At 51.7% G+C, this 19,045-nt stretch overlaps 2 protein-coding genes across 7 annotated transcripts in view; one reads left to right on the top strand and one right to left on the bottom strand.

Moving 5' to 3' along the window:
• Window positions 1-4,408, top strand: part of PLPPR3 (phospholipid phosphatase related 3) — a 12,463-nt gene extending 8,055 nt beyond the window's left edge. The window contains exons 2-7 of the mRNA XM_003788678.1: window positions 1,630-1,815; window positions 1,901-2,042; window positions 2,149-2,344; window positions 2,494-2,551; window positions 2,629-2,802; window positions 3,053-4,408. Of these exons, the coding sequence (XP_003788726.1) occupies window positions 1,630-1,815; window positions 1,901-2,042; window positions 2,149-2,344; window positions 2,494-2,551; window positions 2,629-2,802; window positions 3,053-4,408 (2,112 nt within the window). The remainder of the gene's footprint in view (window positions 1-1,629; window positions 1,816-1,900; window positions 2,043-2,148; window positions 2,345-2,493; window positions 2,552-2,628; window positions 2,803-3,052) is intronic.
• A 1,017-nt stretch (window positions 4,409-5,425) lies between these two features.
• PTBP1 (polypyrimidine tract binding protein 1) overlaps window positions 5,426-19,045 on the bottom strand; it is a 21,536-nt gene continuing 7,916 nt past the window's right edge. For 3 of the 6 annotated variants that reach the window (XM_012804523.2, XM_012804521.2, XM_012804520.2), the window contains 13 exons: window positions 17,297-17,372; window positions 14,301-14,473; window positions 14,046-14,192; window positions 13,769-13,939; window positions 13,554-13,664; window positions 13,312-13,486; window positions 12,810-12,887; window positions 11,799-11,947; window positions 10,304-10,337; window positions 9,732-9,824; window positions 9,417-9,633; window positions 7,176-7,253; window positions 5,426-7,102 (listed from right to left, as the gene is read on the bottom strand). In XM_012804523.2, the coding sequence (XP_012659977.1) occupies window positions 6,970-7,102; window positions 7,176-7,253; window positions 9,417-9,633; window positions 9,732-9,824; window positions 10,304-10,337; window positions 11,799-11,947; window positions 12,810-12,887; window positions 13,312-13,486; window positions 13,554-13,664; window positions 13,769-13,939; window positions 14,046-14,192; window positions 14,301-14,473; window positions 17,297-17,372 (1,635 nt within the window). In that variant the 3' untranslated portion in view covers window positions 5,426-6,969. Of the gene's footprint in view, window positions 7,103-7,175; window positions 7,254-9,416; window positions 9,634-9,731; window positions 9,825-10,303; window positions 10,338-11,798; window positions 11,948-12,809; window positions 12,888-13,311; window positions 13,487-13,553; window positions 13,665-13,768; window positions 13,940-14,045; window positions 14,474-17,296; window positions 17,373-19,045 lie in introns of all 6 variants that reach the window. The other 3 variants (XM_012804519.2, XM_023512522.1, XM_023512521.1) reach the window with 2 other exon arrangements.

Genomic DNA, 19,045 nt, shown 5'->3' with positions numbered 1-19,045 from the left:
TTTTTTGGTTGCAGCCGTTATTGTTGTTTGGCGGGCCCAGGCTGGATTTGAACCCGCCACCTTAGGTGTATGTGGCTGGCGCCTTAGCCACTTGAGCCACAGGCACGGAGCCAGCATTCAGGAATATTATGTGTGTTCCATGCCCAACATGTGGGGGGCACACAACCAGGATGTATGAATGAAAGACCCAACAAATTCATTCCGTAAGGATCTATGGTGTGCCAGATGCTGTTCTCAAGGTTCAGTTGTAGATTGGCATGTGGAGGTCTGAGGACCAGAGAGGATCCCTCTGGGGAGGACTAGGGAACAGGGTCGATGTCTACAGGAAGCATGTCTCAGCTAGGGAGAAGAGAGAGGAAAGCCCAGAGGCAGGAGGATCACAAATACATATTTGTTGCTTAAAAGTTGTTCAAGAAGGTAAGGGTATCTGGTGAGAAGAGATGAATGTATATTCATGAATGTGTGTGTGTGTATATATATACATATATATATGAAATGTAGAATGAATAGATGTATAGGTGGATGGATGTGAATGGGTGGGTCAATAGATGGTTGGATCAAGGATGAATAGAGGATTGGTAGATGGTTGGGAGGGTAGATGGAGGGTTAATGTAGGATGGAGTATGCATGGATTGCTGGGTGATGCATGGGTGGGTGGAGATGGACAGATGATGGATGGGTGGAGAATGGACAGATGGTTAGGAGACTGTATGGATGGAGTATGGAGGATAGATGAGTGGTTAGAAGATGGATTTAGGATGGATGAATGGAAGGCTCAAAGGGTAGATAGATGGGAGATGGATGGATGAAGGATGGCAGATAGGTGAATGAAATGTTGGGGGAGGTAGGTGGATGGAATGTTGGGAGGGAGGGATGTATGGTTGGGAGCATAGATGAATGGAGAATGGATGGAGGATGGATGAATAGAAAGTTGGAAAGGTAGATGGATGTATGATGAATGAATGGAAGGAAGGTTGAGAGAGTGGAAGGAAAGATGGATGGGAGGGAGGACGGACTGATGGGTGGAAGGATGGATGGATGGAGAATTGATGGAGGATTGAGGATGGATAAATGGAGGGTGGATAGTTGGAGAAGGATGGAGGATGGATGAATGGAAGGATGGTTGGGAGGATAGATGAATGGATGGGAGGGAGGAGGGGTGGGTACATGAATAGAGGATGGACAGATGGTAGGTAAATGGATGGATGAGTGGATGGATTGTGAATCTATGTATTTTTTTTTTTTTGAGACAGAGCCTCAAACTGTTGCCCAGGGTAGAGTGCTGTGGCATCACAGCTCACAGCAACCTCCGACTCCTGGGCTTAATGATTCTCTTGCCTCAGCCTCCCAGGTAGTTGGGACTAGAGGTGCCTGCCACAATGCCTGGCTATTTTTTGGTTGTAGTTGTCATTGTAGTTTGGCAGACCTGGGCTGGATTTGAACCCACCAGCTCTGGTGTTTGTGGCTGGCGCCTTATTGATGAATTGATTCACAGGTGTAGTAAGAATGGCTTTGACGCTGGTTGGATCTATGAATGGGTTCATGAAATCGGATATTTCTGAGTTTACAGGGGGATGGACAGATGACTCAGGAAGTGCAGGGTGACCCTGGCCAGCCTTCTTCCCACAGCTGCCTATTGTGGCATCCTCCATTGTGTCCCTGTACTTCCTGGAGCTGACTGACCTTTTCAAGCCAGCCAAGGTGGGCTTCCAGTGCTATGACCGCACACTTTCCATGCCATACGTGGAGACCAACGAGGAGCTAATCCCACTGCTCATGCTGCTCAGCTTGGCCTTTGCTGCCCCTGCCGCCTCAGTGAGTACCCAGCATCAGGGGGCTGGGCTAGCTTATGGGCTCCCCCCTGGCTGGGAGCCCACCTGAGCACATCCCTGTTGGGCAGATCATGGTTGGCGAGGGCATGCTGTACTGTCTGCAGTCCCGGTTGTGGGGCCGTGGTGGGGGACCTGGTGGGGCCGAGGGCAGCATCAACGCTGGCGGCTGCAACTTCAACTCTTTCCTGCGGCGCACTGTCCGGTTTGTGGGTGAGTTGCTGGATGGTGCCCTGACCCTACCCATAATCCATAAACAGAGTCAGGCCATTCCAGGCCTCCAGTTCCCTTGCCCGGCCCTGACCCTTCTATCCTTTAGGCGTCCACGTGTTTGGCCTCTGTGCCACAGCCTTGGTGACTGATGTCATCCAGCTGGCCACAGGCTACCATGCACCCTTCTTCCTCACGGTCTGCAAACCTAATTATACTCTACTGGGCACATCATGTGAGGTCAACCCCTACATTACACAGGACATCTGCTCTGGCCATGATACCCACGCCATCCTGTCTGCACGGTGAGTCAGGCTTTCAGCTCCCCTGGGCTGGAACATCATACCACACCTTTTTCTTTCACCCTGTGTGAACATAATGGGGAAAGTGAGGCACTGACTACTGGAGTCAGGGCCCCAGAACAGGCGGGGCTCATGCTGGATCCCCCTTACAGGAAGACCTTCCCATCCCAGCACGCCACACTGTCAGCCTTTGCCGCAGTCTATGTGTCGGTGAGTCTGGCCCTCAAACCTCCTGCCAAGTGGCCATCCACCCGCCTCCCTGACCTCCTACCCAACTCTGCCCCCAGATGTACTTCAACTCAGTTATCTCAGACACCACAAAACTGCTCAAGCCCATCCTGGTGTTTGCCTTCGCCATCGCAGCGGGCGTCTGTGGGCTCACTCAGATCACACAGTACCGCAGCCACCCTGTGGACGTCTATGCTGGCTTTCTCATTGGTGCTGGCATCGCTGCCTACCTGGTGAGCAATGGGGATTTGAAAGCGGGAGGCATAGCCCTGTCCTAGGGGATTCTGAAGTGCCTTGCCGTTAGGATGCTGGAGTCAGAATCTCATAGACTCAGACCTGGCCAACGTGCAGTGTTTGACTTTAAGGCCAAAGTTGACTCCCACTGGAAAAAAAGCTTGCCTCCCCTCCTCAGACTCCCATGTGACAGGTGCATTGCCTGTGGCAAGAACATGGCCTCATGCCTAGCTCTCCTCTCCCCTCCAGGCCTGTCATGCAGTGGGCAACTTCCAGGCCCCTCTTGCAGATAAACCAGTGGCCCCTGCACCCTCTAAGGATGCGCTGCGGGCCCTGACACAGCGGGGCCATGATTCAGTTTATCAGCAGAACAAGTCTGTAAGCACAGATGAGCTGGGCCCTCCGGGGCGGCTGGAGGGTGTGTCACGGCCTGTGGCCCGGGAGAAGACCTCTCTGGGCAGCCTAAAGCGGGCCAGCGTGGATGTGGACCTGCTGGCTCCACGCAGCCCCATGGGCAAGGAGAACATGGTGACCTTCAGTAACACATTGCCCCGAGTCAACACACCCTCACTGGATGACCCCGCCCGCCGCCACATGACCATCCATGTCCCACTTGATGCCTCTCGATCCAAGCAGCTCATCAGCGAGTGGAAGCAGAAGTCTCTGGAGGGCCGTGGCCTGGGGCTGTCCGATGAGGCCAGCCCAGGGCACTTACGGGCACCCACTGAGCCCATGGCAGAAGAAGAGGAGGAGGAGGAGGAGGAAGAGGAGGAAGAAGAGGAAGATGAGGAGGAAGATGGTCCTGCCCCACCCTCACTCTACCCCACTGTCCAGGCAAGGCCAGGGCTTGGGCCCCGGGTCATTCTTCCATCACGGGCAGGGCCACAACCCCTGGTGCACATCCCTGAGGAGGGAGTGCAGGCAGGGGCTAGCCTGTCTCCAAAGAGCAGTGCCACAGTTCGTGCCAAGTGGCTCATGATGGCTGAGAAGGGTGGGGCAGCCATGGCTTCCAGCACCACACAGCCCCGTGTGGCCAACCCACCACGGCTGCTGCAGGTGATTGCCATGTCTAAGGCCCCAGGTGGGGCTGGCCCCAAGGCAGCAGAGACTGCCTCATCCTCCAGTGCCAGCTCCGACTCCTCACAGTACCGGTCACCGTCGGACCGAGACTCAGCCAGCATCGTCACCATCGACGCACATGCACCCCACCACCCTGTGGTCCACCTGTCTGCGGGTAATGCACCCTGGGAATGGAAGGCGGCTGGAGGTGGGGCCAAAGTTGTGGAAGGTGAGGGTGGGTATGAGCTGGGGGACCTGGCTCGTGGCTTCCGCAGTGGATCCAGGCCACCAGGGGTATCCCCTGGCTCATCCGTCAGTGATGTGGACCAGGAGGAGCCTCGGTTTGGGGCCGTGGCGACTGTCAACCTGGCCACAGGTGAGGGCCTGCCCCCGCTGGGCTCAGCTGATGGGGCTTTGGGGCCAGCCAGCCGGGATTCAATGGTCCGGCACCATGCAGGCAGCCTGGCGCTGGGGGAGAGGGAAGCTGGTGAGGCAGAAGTAGAAAGCTACTACCGGAAGATGCAGGCCCACAGGTTCCAGGACTGAATCTGGCTGTCACTGCAAACTTGCCCAGTGGACCAGGGTGCATTTTTCAGGCCCCTACAGGGGTTTTGGGAGGGGTGCAGTGGGGGGAACCCTCGTGGATGGGGGGTGGGACTTGGGGAGTCAACATTTGAAGAATCAATAAAAGAAGCAAATCTCATGAATTGAGTTTTATCTGGTACTGCTGATTCCTGCCCTGCAGGAGGGAGGATCCTGCCAAGCACATCTCACACCCATCTAGACCCCACAAAAGGCCACAAAAGCAGGTTGTGGCCTTATTGCTGCCATGACCTGGGATGGGGGCAAAGGCCCAAAAACCCTTACTTCCCTTCCAGAATTTCCTCTCAAACTTTCAAGCTGGAAAAGTAGATGAAAAAAATGGCCGAAGGTTGGGTGCTATATAGCTCAAACTTGTAATCCCGGCACTTGGGAAGCCAAGGTGGGTGGACTGACTGAGCTAGTGAGTTCACCAGCCTGAGCAAGGACAAGAGGCAGAGCATCAGAGGCAGACAAAAAAATAGCCAGGTATTGTGGCAGAAACCTGTCGTCCCAGCTATTCAGGAGGCTGAGGCAGAGGTTTGAGGTTGCTATGAGCTGTGACACCAGGGCACTCTACCCGACTACAAAGTGATACTTTCTCAATGAAATAAAAAAAATGAAACCAGTTTGGGGTCCTGGCATGGTGGCTCATGCCTGTAATCCTCACACTCTGGGGGGTCAAGATGGGTAGATTGCTTGAGCTAAGTTTGAGACCAAAATGAGCAAGAGCAAGACCTGGTCTCTAAAAATAGCTGGGCCTTGTGGCAGGCACCTGTAGTCCCAGCTACTTGGGAGGCTGAAGTAAAAGAATCACTTGAACCCAAGAGTCTGAGGTTGCTGTGAGCTATGATGTCATAGCAGTCTACCCAGGGTGACCAAGTTGAGACTGTCTCAAAAAAAAAAAAAAAAAAAAAAAAAAGTCAAACAGGAAGAAACAGCAGAGAAGACAAAAATAGGCCCAATAAAGAGTGAAATCTGAAGCACGGATATAGAAGAAATTTATTCAAAATCCAAGTACAGAACTGGCCAATGGCCTTCTACAATGTGAACAGCAATAAAGAGATCTACAGAAAAGGTAAAAGTTTGTTATAAAATTGTTTTAATTGAGTTCTTTCTGCATTACAAGCCATCCGGGACCGGCAATGGAATGTGCTTGTGGTTACTGTTAGCTCCATGTTACAATACTGAGCCTGGAATTGGGATTGCTGTTATCAAAATATACATCTGTGTGTCACCATAAAAAACCGCGTGTTGCTGCCCCTCATGTCTTACAACAGGTATAAAAAATTATAAATATTTACACCCTTGTTACACTCCTTTATGGAAATTCAGAGATCCAAGGAGAACCTCCCCACCCCCCCACCCCCAAGGACATCCTTGCAGAGAGGCTGGAGGGGAGCAAGAACAGTTAAGACTCAGGACCTTCGTCCCACCATCTGGGTCCCAGCATCAGAGGCAGACAAAAAACAAATGAAACTTTGGTCCAAAATTTGAAGGAAAAAAAAAAAACCCTGAAAAAGTTTTAGAGAGCTTGTTTTCCTAGGCGGATTACAAGTGAAGGCGTGGAATAAGGCAACTGGAGGTTATGCGCAGAGGAGGCAAAGGTGGGGCGGGGCCAGCACCCCTTCCCTGAAGCTTGGGGTTTTCTAAGAAAGGACCTGGGGCTCCCTGGGCCCCCACCTGCTCCAGAAACTGGATCCTGCCTGTGACTTAATTACAAGGAATAAAATAAAAAGTACAGTATACAAGGTAATACCACAAGAAAGAAATTTAGATTACACGCATACCATTGTATCATCTTGCTATAAAAAGTTACTTAAAACTATTTCTTTTGCATATAAATGAAAAAAGATTAGAATATTTGGTCAACTGGAAATATTGCTAGGCACAGATGTCTGCAACTGCATCAACGTATAATACAAAGATTATGATGAAAAAGCTCCAAGGCTGAAGAAGCAAGGGGACAGTGCCCTCTGGCTTGGGTCTTGAGGGTGCTGGGTGGCTGGGGGAGAATCACGTCACTTGATTAAATGGTGGGGGTGTCTGGGTGCAGGGCACCTGCCAGCCTCAGGCACATGATTGGGCAGGAGCCTGCGGGGCTGCTGTGCCTTTATCTGAAATGTGGGTCCCAACCCCCTCTGGCTCCCCAAAACACCACAGGTAGCTGTGCAGCCGCAGGAAGGCAGGATTCTAAGGCACAAGAAAGCCGAGTTGTGGTCTGGGATGCCCACCTGTATGCCCCATGCCCAACACGCCCGACAAGGCACAGCCCATGGTCTGGCCCCAGGCATGGGGGAGAGGGCAGTAAACTCCTGCTGCAGTCACCAAGAGCCTGAGCTGTCACCGTCACAAGGTTAGCAAGGTGAACTAGATTTAATTTTTTTAAAAACAGGTAAACTGATTTTCTCTTTAAAAAAATAAAATCTCTGGTCTGTTAAGGTCACTTCAGCTGCTTTTTAAAGTGGCTTTTTTCTGGAATGATGGAAGTTGTCGCCAGGGAGCCTGGCTGTGGGGGCTCTGCACCCCTAGATGGTGGACTTGGAGAAGGACACCCGCAGGTGGTGGTTCTCACCGAGGTCGTGGTTGTGCAGGTCGATGAGGGCCTGAACAGCCTCCTCCACAGAGCCCATCTGGATCAGGGCCATCTTGCGGTCGTTCCTACGAGACATGGGTCAGGATGGACCACAAGAAGCCAAGGGGAGGGCAGCAGCACAGCCCACCTCATACTCACTGGAAGAACTTGAATCCTTTGACGACCCCACCATTACTAGAGAAAAGGATCTTGAGGTCTTCCTCAGATATTGAGGGCCTGCAGGAAGATAGGGGAGGCCACTTAGTTGGAGTGGGAACCACTTAGTTGTGGGCCGCCCTGTCCTGTATGTGCGGGGTCAGGGTGACCTAGTCTAGACGGTGACTCTCAGAGAAAGCACTGGGGCCTTTCAGGGATCCAGAACTAAGACAGAGAACATCCATAATGATGTGAAACAGCCATGGAAAGCAAAAATTATTCAGCAAAAATATAAAGTAATGCCACTCCTCATAAATTTTCTTTTGTGAAAAAGTTTTACAAAATTATCACTTAAGGCTCAGCACCTGTGGCTCAAGTGGCCAAGACGCCAGCCACATACACCTAGGGTGGCGGGTTCAAATCCAGCCCAGGCCGCCAAACAAGGATGGCTGCAAACCCCCCCCCCCCCAAAAAAATAGCCAGGCTTTGTGTTGGGTGCCTACGGTCCCAGCTACTTGGGAGGCGGAGGCAGGAGACTCACTTGAGCCCAGGAGTTGGAGGTTGCTGTGAGCTGTGATGTCAAAGCACTCTACCCGGAGGGACAGCTTGAGGCTCTGTCCCCCCACCCCCAAAAAATCATCGCTGAAGTTAAAACACAGGCCGGGCATGGTGGCTCATGCCTATAATCCTAGGACTCTGGGAGGCTGAGACAGGTGGACCGCTTGAACTCATGAGTTCAAAACCAACCTGAGCAAAAAAAGCCAAGACCTGGTCTCTACTAAAAATAGAAAAAACTGAGGTGGGCAGTGCCTGTGGCTCAGTGGGTAGGGTACCGGGCCCCATATACCATAAACCCGACCCCAGCTGAACTGCAACAAAAAAAATAGCTGGGTGTGTCGGGCATCTGTAGTCCCAGCTACTCAGGAGGCTGAAGCAAGAGAATCGCCTAAGCCCAGGAACAGGAGGTTGTTGTGAGCAGTGTGAGACCACAGCACTCTATCTCTATTGAGGGTGATAAAGTGAGATTCTGTCTCTAAAAAGAAAAAAAAGAAAAAAAACTGAGGCGGCTCGGCGCCTATAGCTCAACGGGCTAGGGCGCCAGCCACGTACACCTAAGGTGGCGGGTTCGAGTCCCCAGCCCGGACCCGCCAAACAACAATGACAGCTGCAACCAAAAAAAAAATGGCCGGGCGTTGTGGCGGGCGCCTGTAGTCCCAGCTACTTGGGAGGCAGAGGCAGGAGACTCGCTTGAGCCCAGGAGTTGGAGGTTGCTGTGAGCATGATGCCATGGCACTCTACCCAGGGGGATAGCTTGAGGCTCCATCTCAAAAAAAAAAAAAAAAAAAAAAAAAGTGAAGTTTAACAGGAAGTAAAACAGTAAAGTAAAACAGAAAGTTTACTACAGGTTGTTAAGTATACCCTTATCAAAAATGCCTGGGACTGCAAGTACACTGGATTTCTGAATGTCTGCATTAATCTGAGGGGGGAGGGGAACCCAAATGTTTTACCAATTAGCCTCTCTTATGGTCATTCACAAGTTTCAGATTTTAGAATTCTGAACATCTTACTTGGGGGGGTGGGGAACAGTCTTATTTTGTCACCCTGAGTAGAGTGCCATGGCATCATAGCTCATAGCAACCTCAAACTCTTGGGCTCCAGTGATCTTCATGCCTCAGCCTCTCAAGTAGCTGGGACTACCAGCACACATACAACTGATTTTTCTATTTTTGTAGAGGTGGGGGTCTTGCTCCTTCTCAGGCTGGTCTTAAAACTCCTGAGCTTAAGCAATCATTGGCTTCAGCCTTCCATAGTGCTAGAATTAGAGGTTATTTAGGGAGGACAGTCTCATTTTATCACTCTTGGTAGAATGCTATGGCATCATTGCTCACAGAAACCTCAAGCTCTTGGGCTCAAGTGATTATCTGGTCTCAGCGTCCCCAGCAGCTGAGACTACAAGTGCCTGCCACAACACCCAGCTATTTTTTTTTAGAGACTTGGTCTGGCTCAGTCTGGGCTGGAACCTGTGAACTTAGGCAATCCACCCACCTCGGCCTCCCAGAGTGTTAGGATTACAGGCATGAGCCACTGCACCCAGCCCACATTTTAGGTTTTAGATTAATCTAGATGCTCAACCTGCATTCTATAAACACAGGGAAGGCCAAGCACTGGCATGGCAGGATGACTAAGGGAAAGCTCTGAGCCGTTGGTGTCATACCCACCCACATCAAGCTCCCAGGGACTCACGGGATGTTTGAGAGATGCAAAGTGGCCGAGGGTGGGAAGATATTCTGGAAGTTCTTGGAGCCAGGCTTCTTGAAGCGATGCAGAGGTGAGTTGCCATAGTCCTTGGTGAGACCCTGGTCTTCCTGGCCCTCACGGGGCAGCTGCACATTCTGATGCTTTGATAGTGTGATTCGGATGGGCTTTCCATGCAGCTTGTGCCCGCTCAGGTGGCTCATGGCTGGGGACAGTGGGACAAAGGACAAGCCATGACTTAGTGCCCAGGTAAACACACAGCACCCATGCCCATTTGACCTTTGGAACCCCCATAGGCCTTACCCAGCTGGGCCTGGTTCGCATCGGCCATCTGCACCAGGGCATTTTCCTTTTTGTTGAACAGGATCTTCACCCTCTGCACGTCACCGTAAACGCCTTCAAAAGTTCAGGGATGAGGGAGCCTCTGAGTCCCTGACACCCACCCATCTCCCCATCTACCCCTCCTAGACCCTGCACACCCCCACAATGCTTGGCTCAGCCCTACCGGGTTTGCTTATTCTGCCACTGGGGAGCCTGCATCTAGCAGCCACTGGGCACATTAACAGGAGCAAATGAGTTCAGCAAAAGTCATATAAACTCCAGGGACAGATAAACTGCCAAAGAATGATCACTTTCGCATGCTACCCACATGTTTAACTCTCTGAAAAGCATGCAGGGTGATAAACCATGCGTATCTAAGGGACTGAAATAAAATATGCAAACCGGAAGCAAACCATGTAATGAGGCAGAATGCCAGGGAGCATCAGAATGCCAAACTGCAAACTCATAGTACATCTCAGGGCATAAAAAAATAACCTCAATTAAATGAAAACAAGGTATATAAAAAGGTAATAAAAGTGTGAATAATAACATACCGAAAAGAATAAAGAGGCTTTGGGGTGTGACTCTCTTTAGAGAACAGCAGAGCAAGGCAGCGGAGGGACAGGGGAGAGGGAGAGGTCAAGGGGGGCGAGTTGCCAATCGTCCACCACGAGGAAGACAGTCCCCGCAGGCGTGCAGTGGTTGATGGATGATGAAGTTGTCAGGATGTTAATATTCAAGGGCAGGTTGGTTTCCGGAGAGCAGGGTTTGAGGGGGAATTTTTGTTTTTTTATTTATTTATGTTTTTGTTTTGTTTCAAGCAACAACAGGAAGCAGAAGTACCGTGCAGTCAGTTGGCAAAGAAATTCCGGATCAGGGCAAGAAAAAAAATAGGGAAAGGGGAAGGGGAGAAAAGAAAAAAAAGTAGCAAAAAAACACAGGTCAGTAAATACATAAGAAAATCAGGTAGTGTCCATCAGTCACGCTCTACACACATTACAAGTTAACAGGTTTACCTCAAGGAACACAATAAAAGAAAAAAGCATCTTCACTCACACAGCACGCAGGAGACGATACTGCCCCAGTGGTCTTCCAGAAAGGCCAAATTCCACACCACTCCCCAATCTGAAAGGAGCAAAGCTGCCCCCAGGGGGCAGCCCAATCCCACACTCCAGGTTAGAGCCAGAGAAGCTCAACCTCACCTCATGGTGGTACAGGGTTAGTGCACCTGCTGGGCCAGGTGACAGTGCAGTCCCCTGCGGCTGTGGTATAGATTAAGTCTCTAACCACGATTACACAGGCAATGAAGTGGAGTTGAGTCTGTTAGTTGACGGCTTCACTAGGAGTAATCTAACTCAGGACAAGCTGGATGGATAGTGACAAGCTCGTGACAAGCTCATGACAAGGAGGCAGGAGGCAGGAGTGGGTGGGAGGTGAGTACCACCCTGCCTGGAAGCCTCAAGAGAAAGTCACAGGAATTGTCAGATAAAAGAAGTCTGAAATGTTGATTAAATGTTAATCCCATCAATCAAGAGTTAAATATTCTGAGCCTTTATTATCTCATCCAAGCTCTCTGAGCCAACTTCAGCCACTCTGACAAATACAGAAAGCTGACATGTGCATCTGCTGCTCAGGGGCTATCCAGGCCCAAGCATGTCCAGAGGAACAGAGCACACATTGGGTCTGTAAACTGTACCCTGCTTGACTCTGAATGATTTTTTGATTGTCATGAACAATGAAAAATATGTCAACTCTGAATTACTATAGAATTGGAAAACACAAAATCAAGTTGTTAAAGAAAACAGGAAAACTCAAAGCAATCTTGGGAAAGGAGGATATATGTGAGTGATGTCAGCAGAGTGGGCTGCATGGGACACGACTGCAGACACGGTAGGGAGAACAGCGCTGATCCAAGATCGGTGTGGCAGGCACTCGAAGCTGACCCAGCAGCCACACCTGCTCTCCAGCATGGCCAGCAAGACCCAAGACCAAGCACAATAACCCCTGCGTGCTTCTCTGGGAAACAGCCTGCAAGAGATACCCACATACCTCGGGGTTGAGGTTGCTGACCAGCAAGACAGAGTTTCCAGCCCCTGCCAGGCCTGGGATAGCAATCCGGCCTGCTGCTGCCGCCGCCGCCGCCGCCGATGGAATGGCCAAGGGGGCCAGGGCTCCATGAACATTAGGAACAGAAAGGCCTGCAAAGAAAGAGGTAGTCAGGAAATGAGCAGTAATGCCCTCATTTTACCAACAAGAGAACAGACACTTTCCCGTCCTCATGCATAAAGGAACCATGACGGGAGGCGCCTCTGGCTCTACCCAGGGTGCCTGTGGTGTACTCCTCACACAGCCACACCAACTGGCTCCTGCACCAGCACACCCACCTCTCCTCACACAGCATGGACACTGTGCTGGGGTTGGACCCATCTGCATGCGCCCAGACAGCACAAAAAAGCTCCAGTTCCGTTTATGCAGACACGGGCCCTCTGCAAGCAGGGCCTGTCCTAGGATGCGCCCGGCCGTGCGCATGCCGGTGCCAATTCCTCCATGCAGACGAGGCATACAGGACGGGCCCACACTGCTCCGTCCATGGTCAGCACTTGGGCAGGTTGCCCAGCCCAGAAGGGAAGCGGGAAGGCACTGGCCACGCACACATGTGCCCGCTGCTGCCGCTGGCTCATGCTGCTCAGCCTGGGAGGACACTCGCTTACCAGGCACTCAAATTCAATCTACTAGGGACACATCCCTCCAACCACTGTCGGTCCTCGAGCTCGCCCCGGAAGTGCTTGAAGGGAACCAGACCACAAAGACTGTGCAGTTAGTGGCTTCTTGCCAACACCAACATCGGATACCTGAGCTTTTACAGCCCTGCTCTGCCTGCCCTGTATAAGCTTCCTCTGTGGAGCAGGTGTCCTGTGTTGACTGCCCCTCTCCCGGGAAAGGCCCATGGCCAGAGAGGCCAGCCAGCCCACACTGGCTGCCCATGGAAGCGAGCTACTTGGAAAGGTGGTGTGGGCATGCAGATCAGCTGTGGGGGATCAAGATCAAGTGTTTGAATACCTGCAGCTTGAGGAATGGCAAAGGTGGGAGGGAAACCAGCTCCTGCATACGGAGAGGCTGAGATTATACCAGGTGCACCTAGAAATAAATGAGACACTAATCATTGCACCCACAACCTCCACCGCGAGCAAGCGCCGTGCGTGTTGGGTGAGCCCCAAACCCGGCTGGTGGGCAACCCCCCAGGAGAGCCTTCGCGGGCAGATCCGCTGCTCTGTGGGGGGGATGGGGAGCCATGTGTCCAGACATGGGGTGCACTGGACTATGTTGTGCTGGCTGTGCAAGGAACACAGGAGCCAAGTCTTCCTGGGTACAAAGCCCAGGGCCACACACCACTGGGGCCACCTGGGCACTGACTGAGCGATGCAGCCTGTCCCCTGCACATGCAGCCTAGGTGCCCAGCTTTGGGTAGCCAGGCCCCCGAGTTGCTCAGAAGACCTGACTCAGAGTAACCCTTTATGCATCTTTCTGCACACATTAAGTGCCACACTAGGCAGCATCGTACCGAAAGCGGCAGCCATGGTCTGGTCCAGCGAGGGCTGACTATCCCCAGAGGGCAGGTCTGGGCGAGTATAGTCCCGGCTCTTATCGTTGTTGTATTTGACATTTAGACTGGTGAGCTTGGAGAAGTCGATACGCAGAGTGCAGCAGGCATTGTAGATGTTCTGCCCGTCCAAGGACTGCAAGGAGGGGCTGGGTAAGCCACAGCCAGGTCCCAGGGAAGGTGTCCCAGGGATCCCCACTCACCAACTTGGCGTGCTGAGCGCTCACGGGGTCTGCATACTGCAGCAGCGCTTGGAACTGGTTGTTCTTGGTAAAGGTGATGATTTTCAAAACTGTGCCAAACTTGGAAAAGATCTACAATGCCCAAGCAAGAGCCATGAGTTTCTACTCAGCACCCATCAACCCAGCCACCCCAAGGTGAGTATTCTGCCACCAACATCCAGACCTGACCAGCTCACCTGGTGCAACACATCCAAGGTCACAGGGTAGAAAAGGTTCTCCACAATGATCCTGAGCACAGGGCTCTGCCCAGCCATTGCCATCCCTGCATCCACGGCAGCAGCTGAGGCAGCCAAAGCCAGATTTCCTGACTGGACTGAGTTCACTGCCTGCAAGGCTGCCTGGGCCCGCTGTAGGAGGCATTGCCATGAGTCCCCATACTCACATAGCCCAACCCACCCTCATGGCCTCTTTGGCTATGGGACCCCCCCCATCTCACAACAGCAGATGACATACCGCCTGGTTGGGAGAACTGTCGGTCTTGAGCTCCTTGTGATTGGAGAACTGGATGTAGATGGGCTGGCCACGCAGCACAGGAGTCACTGAGGTATAGTAGTTGACCATGGTGTTGGCAGCCTCCTCAGTATTCATCTCAATGAAGGCCTGTGAGAAGAGGCTGTGAGTGGGCCAGAGCCTTGGGATAAGCCACCCCACCCATGCCTGCCCACAGATCACAGTGAGGGAACCCAGGCTTGCCAGGGCAGCAGATACCTGGTTCTTCCCTTTCAGCATTAGGAGGTTGGTCACCTTCCCGAAGGGCAGCCCCAGGGAGATGACTTCTCCCTCAGTGACGTCACTTGGGAGTTTGCGGATGTGGATCACTCTGGAGGGTACACCAGCACTTCTGTTGTCCCCTTTGAACTTCTTACTGTCATTTCCATTCGCTGAAAAGAGGAGCTAGGGTGAGACCCACAAAGCCACATGTCCCCCAAGGAGGCAGAGAAGCTGTTTCTGTCCTCCTAGTCTCACCTGGGCTCCCAGGGAGCTGTGTGGGAACCCAGAGACTCAAGCCAAAACTGCCAGGGTTAGGCCAGACATGGTCGCTCATGCCTATAATTCCAGCATTCTAGGAGACCTAGGTAGGTGGATTACTTGTGCTCAGGAGTTTGAGACCAGCCTGAGAGCAAAAGTGAGATCCCCATCTCTACTAAAAACTAAAAAACTGGGCAGTGCCTGTGGCTCAGTGGGTAGGGCGTGGGCCCCATATACCAAGGGTGGTGGGTTCAAACCCAGCCCTGGCCAAACTGCAATAAAAAATATTTGGGCATTGTGGCGGGTGCCTGTAGTTCAGCTACTCAGGAGGCTGAGGCAAGAGAATTGCCTAAGCCCAGGAGTTGGAGGTTGCTGTGAGCTGTGATGCAATGACACTTTACCAAGGGCAATAAAATGAGACTCTAAATAAATATAGGAAAATTAGTCAGATGACGTGGGAGGCACCCGTAATCTCAGCTACCTGGGAGGCTGAGGCAAGAGAATCAATCATTTGAGACCATGAGTCTCAGGTTGCTGTGCGCTATGACACCTTAGCACTCTACTCAGGGTGAGAGTGAGTCTGTCCCAAAAAAGTAAATAAAAATAGAAAAACCCAGCCAGGTGTTATGGAGGGTGCCAGTAGTCCCTGCTAATCAAGAGCGTAAGGCAGGATTGCTTGAGTCCAAAAATTTAAAGAGAATACGAATTATGACACCACGACCCTCTACTCAGGGTGAGACAGTGAGACATTCTCTCAAAAACAAACAAACAAACAAAAAACAGGTGGTGCCCGTGGCTCAGTGGGTAAGGTGTCAACCCCACATACTGCCGGTGGCAGGTTCGAACCTGACTGCGGCCATACTGCAACAAAAAATAGCCAGGCCTTGTGTAGGAGCCGGTAGTCCCAGCTACTCAGGAGGCTGAGGCAAGAGAATTGCCTAAGCCTAAGAGCTGGAGGTTCTGTGACACCATAGCACTCTACTGAAGGCGACAAAGACTCTGCCTCTAAAAAAAAAAAAAAAATCAATAAAACAAAGTTTGGCTTAGTGCCTGTAGCTTAAGCAGTTAAGGTGCCAGCCACATAAACCTGAGCTGGCGGGTTCAAATCCAGCCTGGGCCCATCAAACAACAATAGCTACAACAAACTATAGCTGGGTGTTGTGGCAAGTGCCTATAGTCCCAGCTACCTGGGAGGCAGAGGTAGGAGAATCGCTTGAGCCCAGGACTTGGAGCTTGCTGTGAGCTGTGATGCCACCGCACTTTACCCAGGGTGACAGCTTGAGGCTTTGCCTCAAAAAAAAAAGAAAAGAAAAATTTAAGAAGCCAAAATAAAAAGGGGGGGGGGCTTTTGCTGTAGGCCTTGGTGGTTGCTGTCAAAATGGGCAAATTCATGAAACCTGGGAAAGTGGTGCTGGTCTTGGCTGGACGCTACTCCAGACACAAAGCCATTATCGTGAAGAACATTGGTGATGGCACTTTAGACCGCCCCTACAGCCATGCTCTGGTGGCTGGAATTGACCACTATCTCTGCAAAGTGACAGCTGCCATGGGCAAGAAGATTGCCAAGCGATCAAACATCAAGTCTTTTGTAAAAGTTTATAACTACAATCACCTCATGCCCACAAGGTACTCTGTGGATATTCCCTTGGACAAAACTGTCGTCAACAAGGACGTCTTGGCTCGGCGCCTGTGGCTCAACTGGCTAAGGCGCCAGCCACGTACACCTGAGGTGGCGGGTTCGAATCCCCAGCCCGGACCCGCCAAACAACAATGACGGCTGCAACCAAAAAATAGCTGGGCGTTGTGGCGGGCGCCTGTGGTCCCAGCTACTTGGGAGGCTGAGGCAGGAGACTCGCTTGAGCCCAGGAGTTGGAGGTTGCTGTGAGCGTGATGCCACAGCACTCTACCCAGGGGGATAGCTTGAGGCTCCGCCTCAAAAAAAAAAAACAAAAAAAAACAAGGACGTCTTCACAAACTCTGCTCTTAAACTCAAGGCCCAATGGGAGGCCAAAGTCAAGTTTGAAGAGAGATACAAGACAGGCAAGAATAAGTGGTTCTTCCTTTCTTTTCTTTTTTTTTTTTGCAATTTTTCGCCAGGGCTGGGTTTGATTCTGCCACCTCTGGCATAAGGCGCAGGTGCCCTACCCCTATGAGCCACAGGTGCCGCCCCAAGTGGTTCCCAAAACTGCAGTTTTAGGTGTTTTTGTTTCGGTCATTCAAAAAAAAAAAGACTCAGTGAGTAGGGCACTGGCCCCATATACTGAGGGTGGTGGGTTCGAACCCGACCCTGGCCAAACTGCAACAAAAAATAGCTGGGCGTTGTGGCAGGCGCCTATAGTCCCAGCTACTTGGGAGGCTGAGGCAAGAGAATCACCTAAGCCCAGGAGTTGGAGGTTGCTGTGAGCTGTGATGCCATAGCACTCTACCAAGGGCAAAGGTGACTGTCTCAAAAAAAAAAAAAAGAAAGAAAAAAAAAAGCCTGCCACAGTTAGTTTATCCCAGTCCACCCCTACAAATCCAAATCCAGGTTGGGGGTGGGAGGGCGGGGATGGACTGTTGCACGGCATGCTGAGAATGCGCCATAGCACAAACGGTGTGAGCTGTGGCACTGAGTCAAGTCCCATTTAGGGTGGCAGTACAGGATCTGAACAAGGGAAAACAACCACAAATCAGGTAGGGCTCTGGCTGTGGCCTCAAGCTACTATTTATAGGCCCGGGCCAAGTCATGGCATTACCTGCAGAAGCCGAGTTGCTGCTCATGATAAAGGGTCCGTTAGTAACACAAGTAGAGAAAAGCTCGTCAGATCCCCGCTGGAAGAAAGAAGGACCAATGTTGAACTTCACTTGCCTCCATTAACCCCTCCCAAGCCCTGACCCTACCTGAGCAGCCTGTTGTCCTCTCAACATTCCTGATCTGCACCCATACTGCCCTGCAACATGACACCCCTGGCCTAAAGGCCTGGCGCCCACTGTAGCACATTCCAGCATCCAGAGACACCTTATACCCACACTATACTCCCAGCACCCAACAGTCCCACAATCCCAAGACATTGCTGTTTGTCCAAATTCTGCCACCCTGGAGACTCTTCCAGCTTCGAGTTGGGAGGCTGTCACATACAAGGCTTTAATACACCATTCCCATATCCATGCAAGGCTTTGACACACCATTCCCATATCCATGAAAGTGGCTGAAGATTGAGCTGGTGGCTGCCCTCAATGCAGGGCTGTGACCCCCTCTGTGGAGCCAGCCTCCCCACGTTTGCCCACAAGAGCTCAGCAGGGCCCAACACATCCAGACTGGCGGCTGGAACAAAGCCAAGACACCACCCTCACTCTCCACCCCACAAGAGCTTGTCCTATTTTCCAATCCCTAAGGAAACCCAACCCTGGACCTCAGCACACTTTCAAAGGACTAGAAACACTACCTCTTTATGCAGCGGGTGGCGCTATCCAGTAACAGAAGGGTGTCCCACTCAATTCAGGGCTAGTTGTAAATGGGGATGAGGGAAAATGCCCCCCACCCCAAGACTTTTCACTCTTCCATTTTCTTTCCAAAAACAATTTGCAAACTCATTAGCTTCCATCTAATTGAATCAGCCACTAAGAAAAATTACACTAGGAGACTGACCCTGGGCTTAGGAAACAGACTCCCCTCCTGCTCTGAGTCTTGAAGACATACAAGTTTACTCAAAAAATGAAATTGGAGATGATGTTGGTAACAGTCCTTAGTGACACAGAAAACAAAAACTCAGGTCTAAGGACCCTGAAGCACAAGAACTTTTTTTTGAGACGGAGCCTCAAGCTGTCTCCCTGAGTAGAGTGCCGTGGCATCACAGCTCACAGCAACCTCCAACTCCTGGGCTCAAGCGAGTCTCCTGCCTCAGCCTCCCAAGTAGCTAGGACCACAGGTATCTGCCACAATGCCCGGCTATTTTTTGGTTGCAGCAGTCATTGTTGTTTGGCGGGCCCGAGCTGGATTCGAACACGCCACCTTAGGTGTATGTGGCTGGCGCCTTAGCCACTTGAGCCACAGGCGCCAAGCCAAAGCACAAGAACTTAACAGACACTGCAAGCATTAGACCTCTATAGGGATTAGGCCCCTGGCACCCCAAGGATAGCTCCCATCCCACAAGCCATTCAAGTCTGTTCCTGGATACCCGGGGGCAAGAACCATCTCAGGAAACAGAGGAAGGGCCTCCATCTCTGGGCATCAAGTAAGACCCCCTAACCCGACCCTTCAAACAGAATCATGTGAAGAGAAACTAGTACCATGTTTCCCCAAAAATAAGACCTACCCCCCAGGCTCGGCGCCTATAGCTCAACCGCCTAAGGCGCCAGTTCCATACACCTAAGGTGGCGGGTTCGAATCCCCAGCCCGGACCTGCCAAAACAACAATGATGGCTGCAACCAAAAAATAGCTGGGCGTTGTGGCGGGCGCCTGTGGTCCCAGCTACTTGGGAGGCGGAGGCAGGAGACTCGCTTG

The sequence above is a fragment of the Otolemur garnettii genome, unplaced genomic scaffold, assembly GCF_000181295.1.
Source record: "Otolemur garnettii isolate 467f Iridium unplaced genomic scaffold, OtoGar3 scaffold00029, whole genome shotgun sequence".
NCBI lineage: Eukaryota > Metazoa > Chordata > Mammalia > Primates > Galagidae > Otolemur > Otolemur garnettii.
Note: the sequence above shows the minus strand (reverse complement) of the source record. Positions and strands in the feature narration are given on the sequence as shown.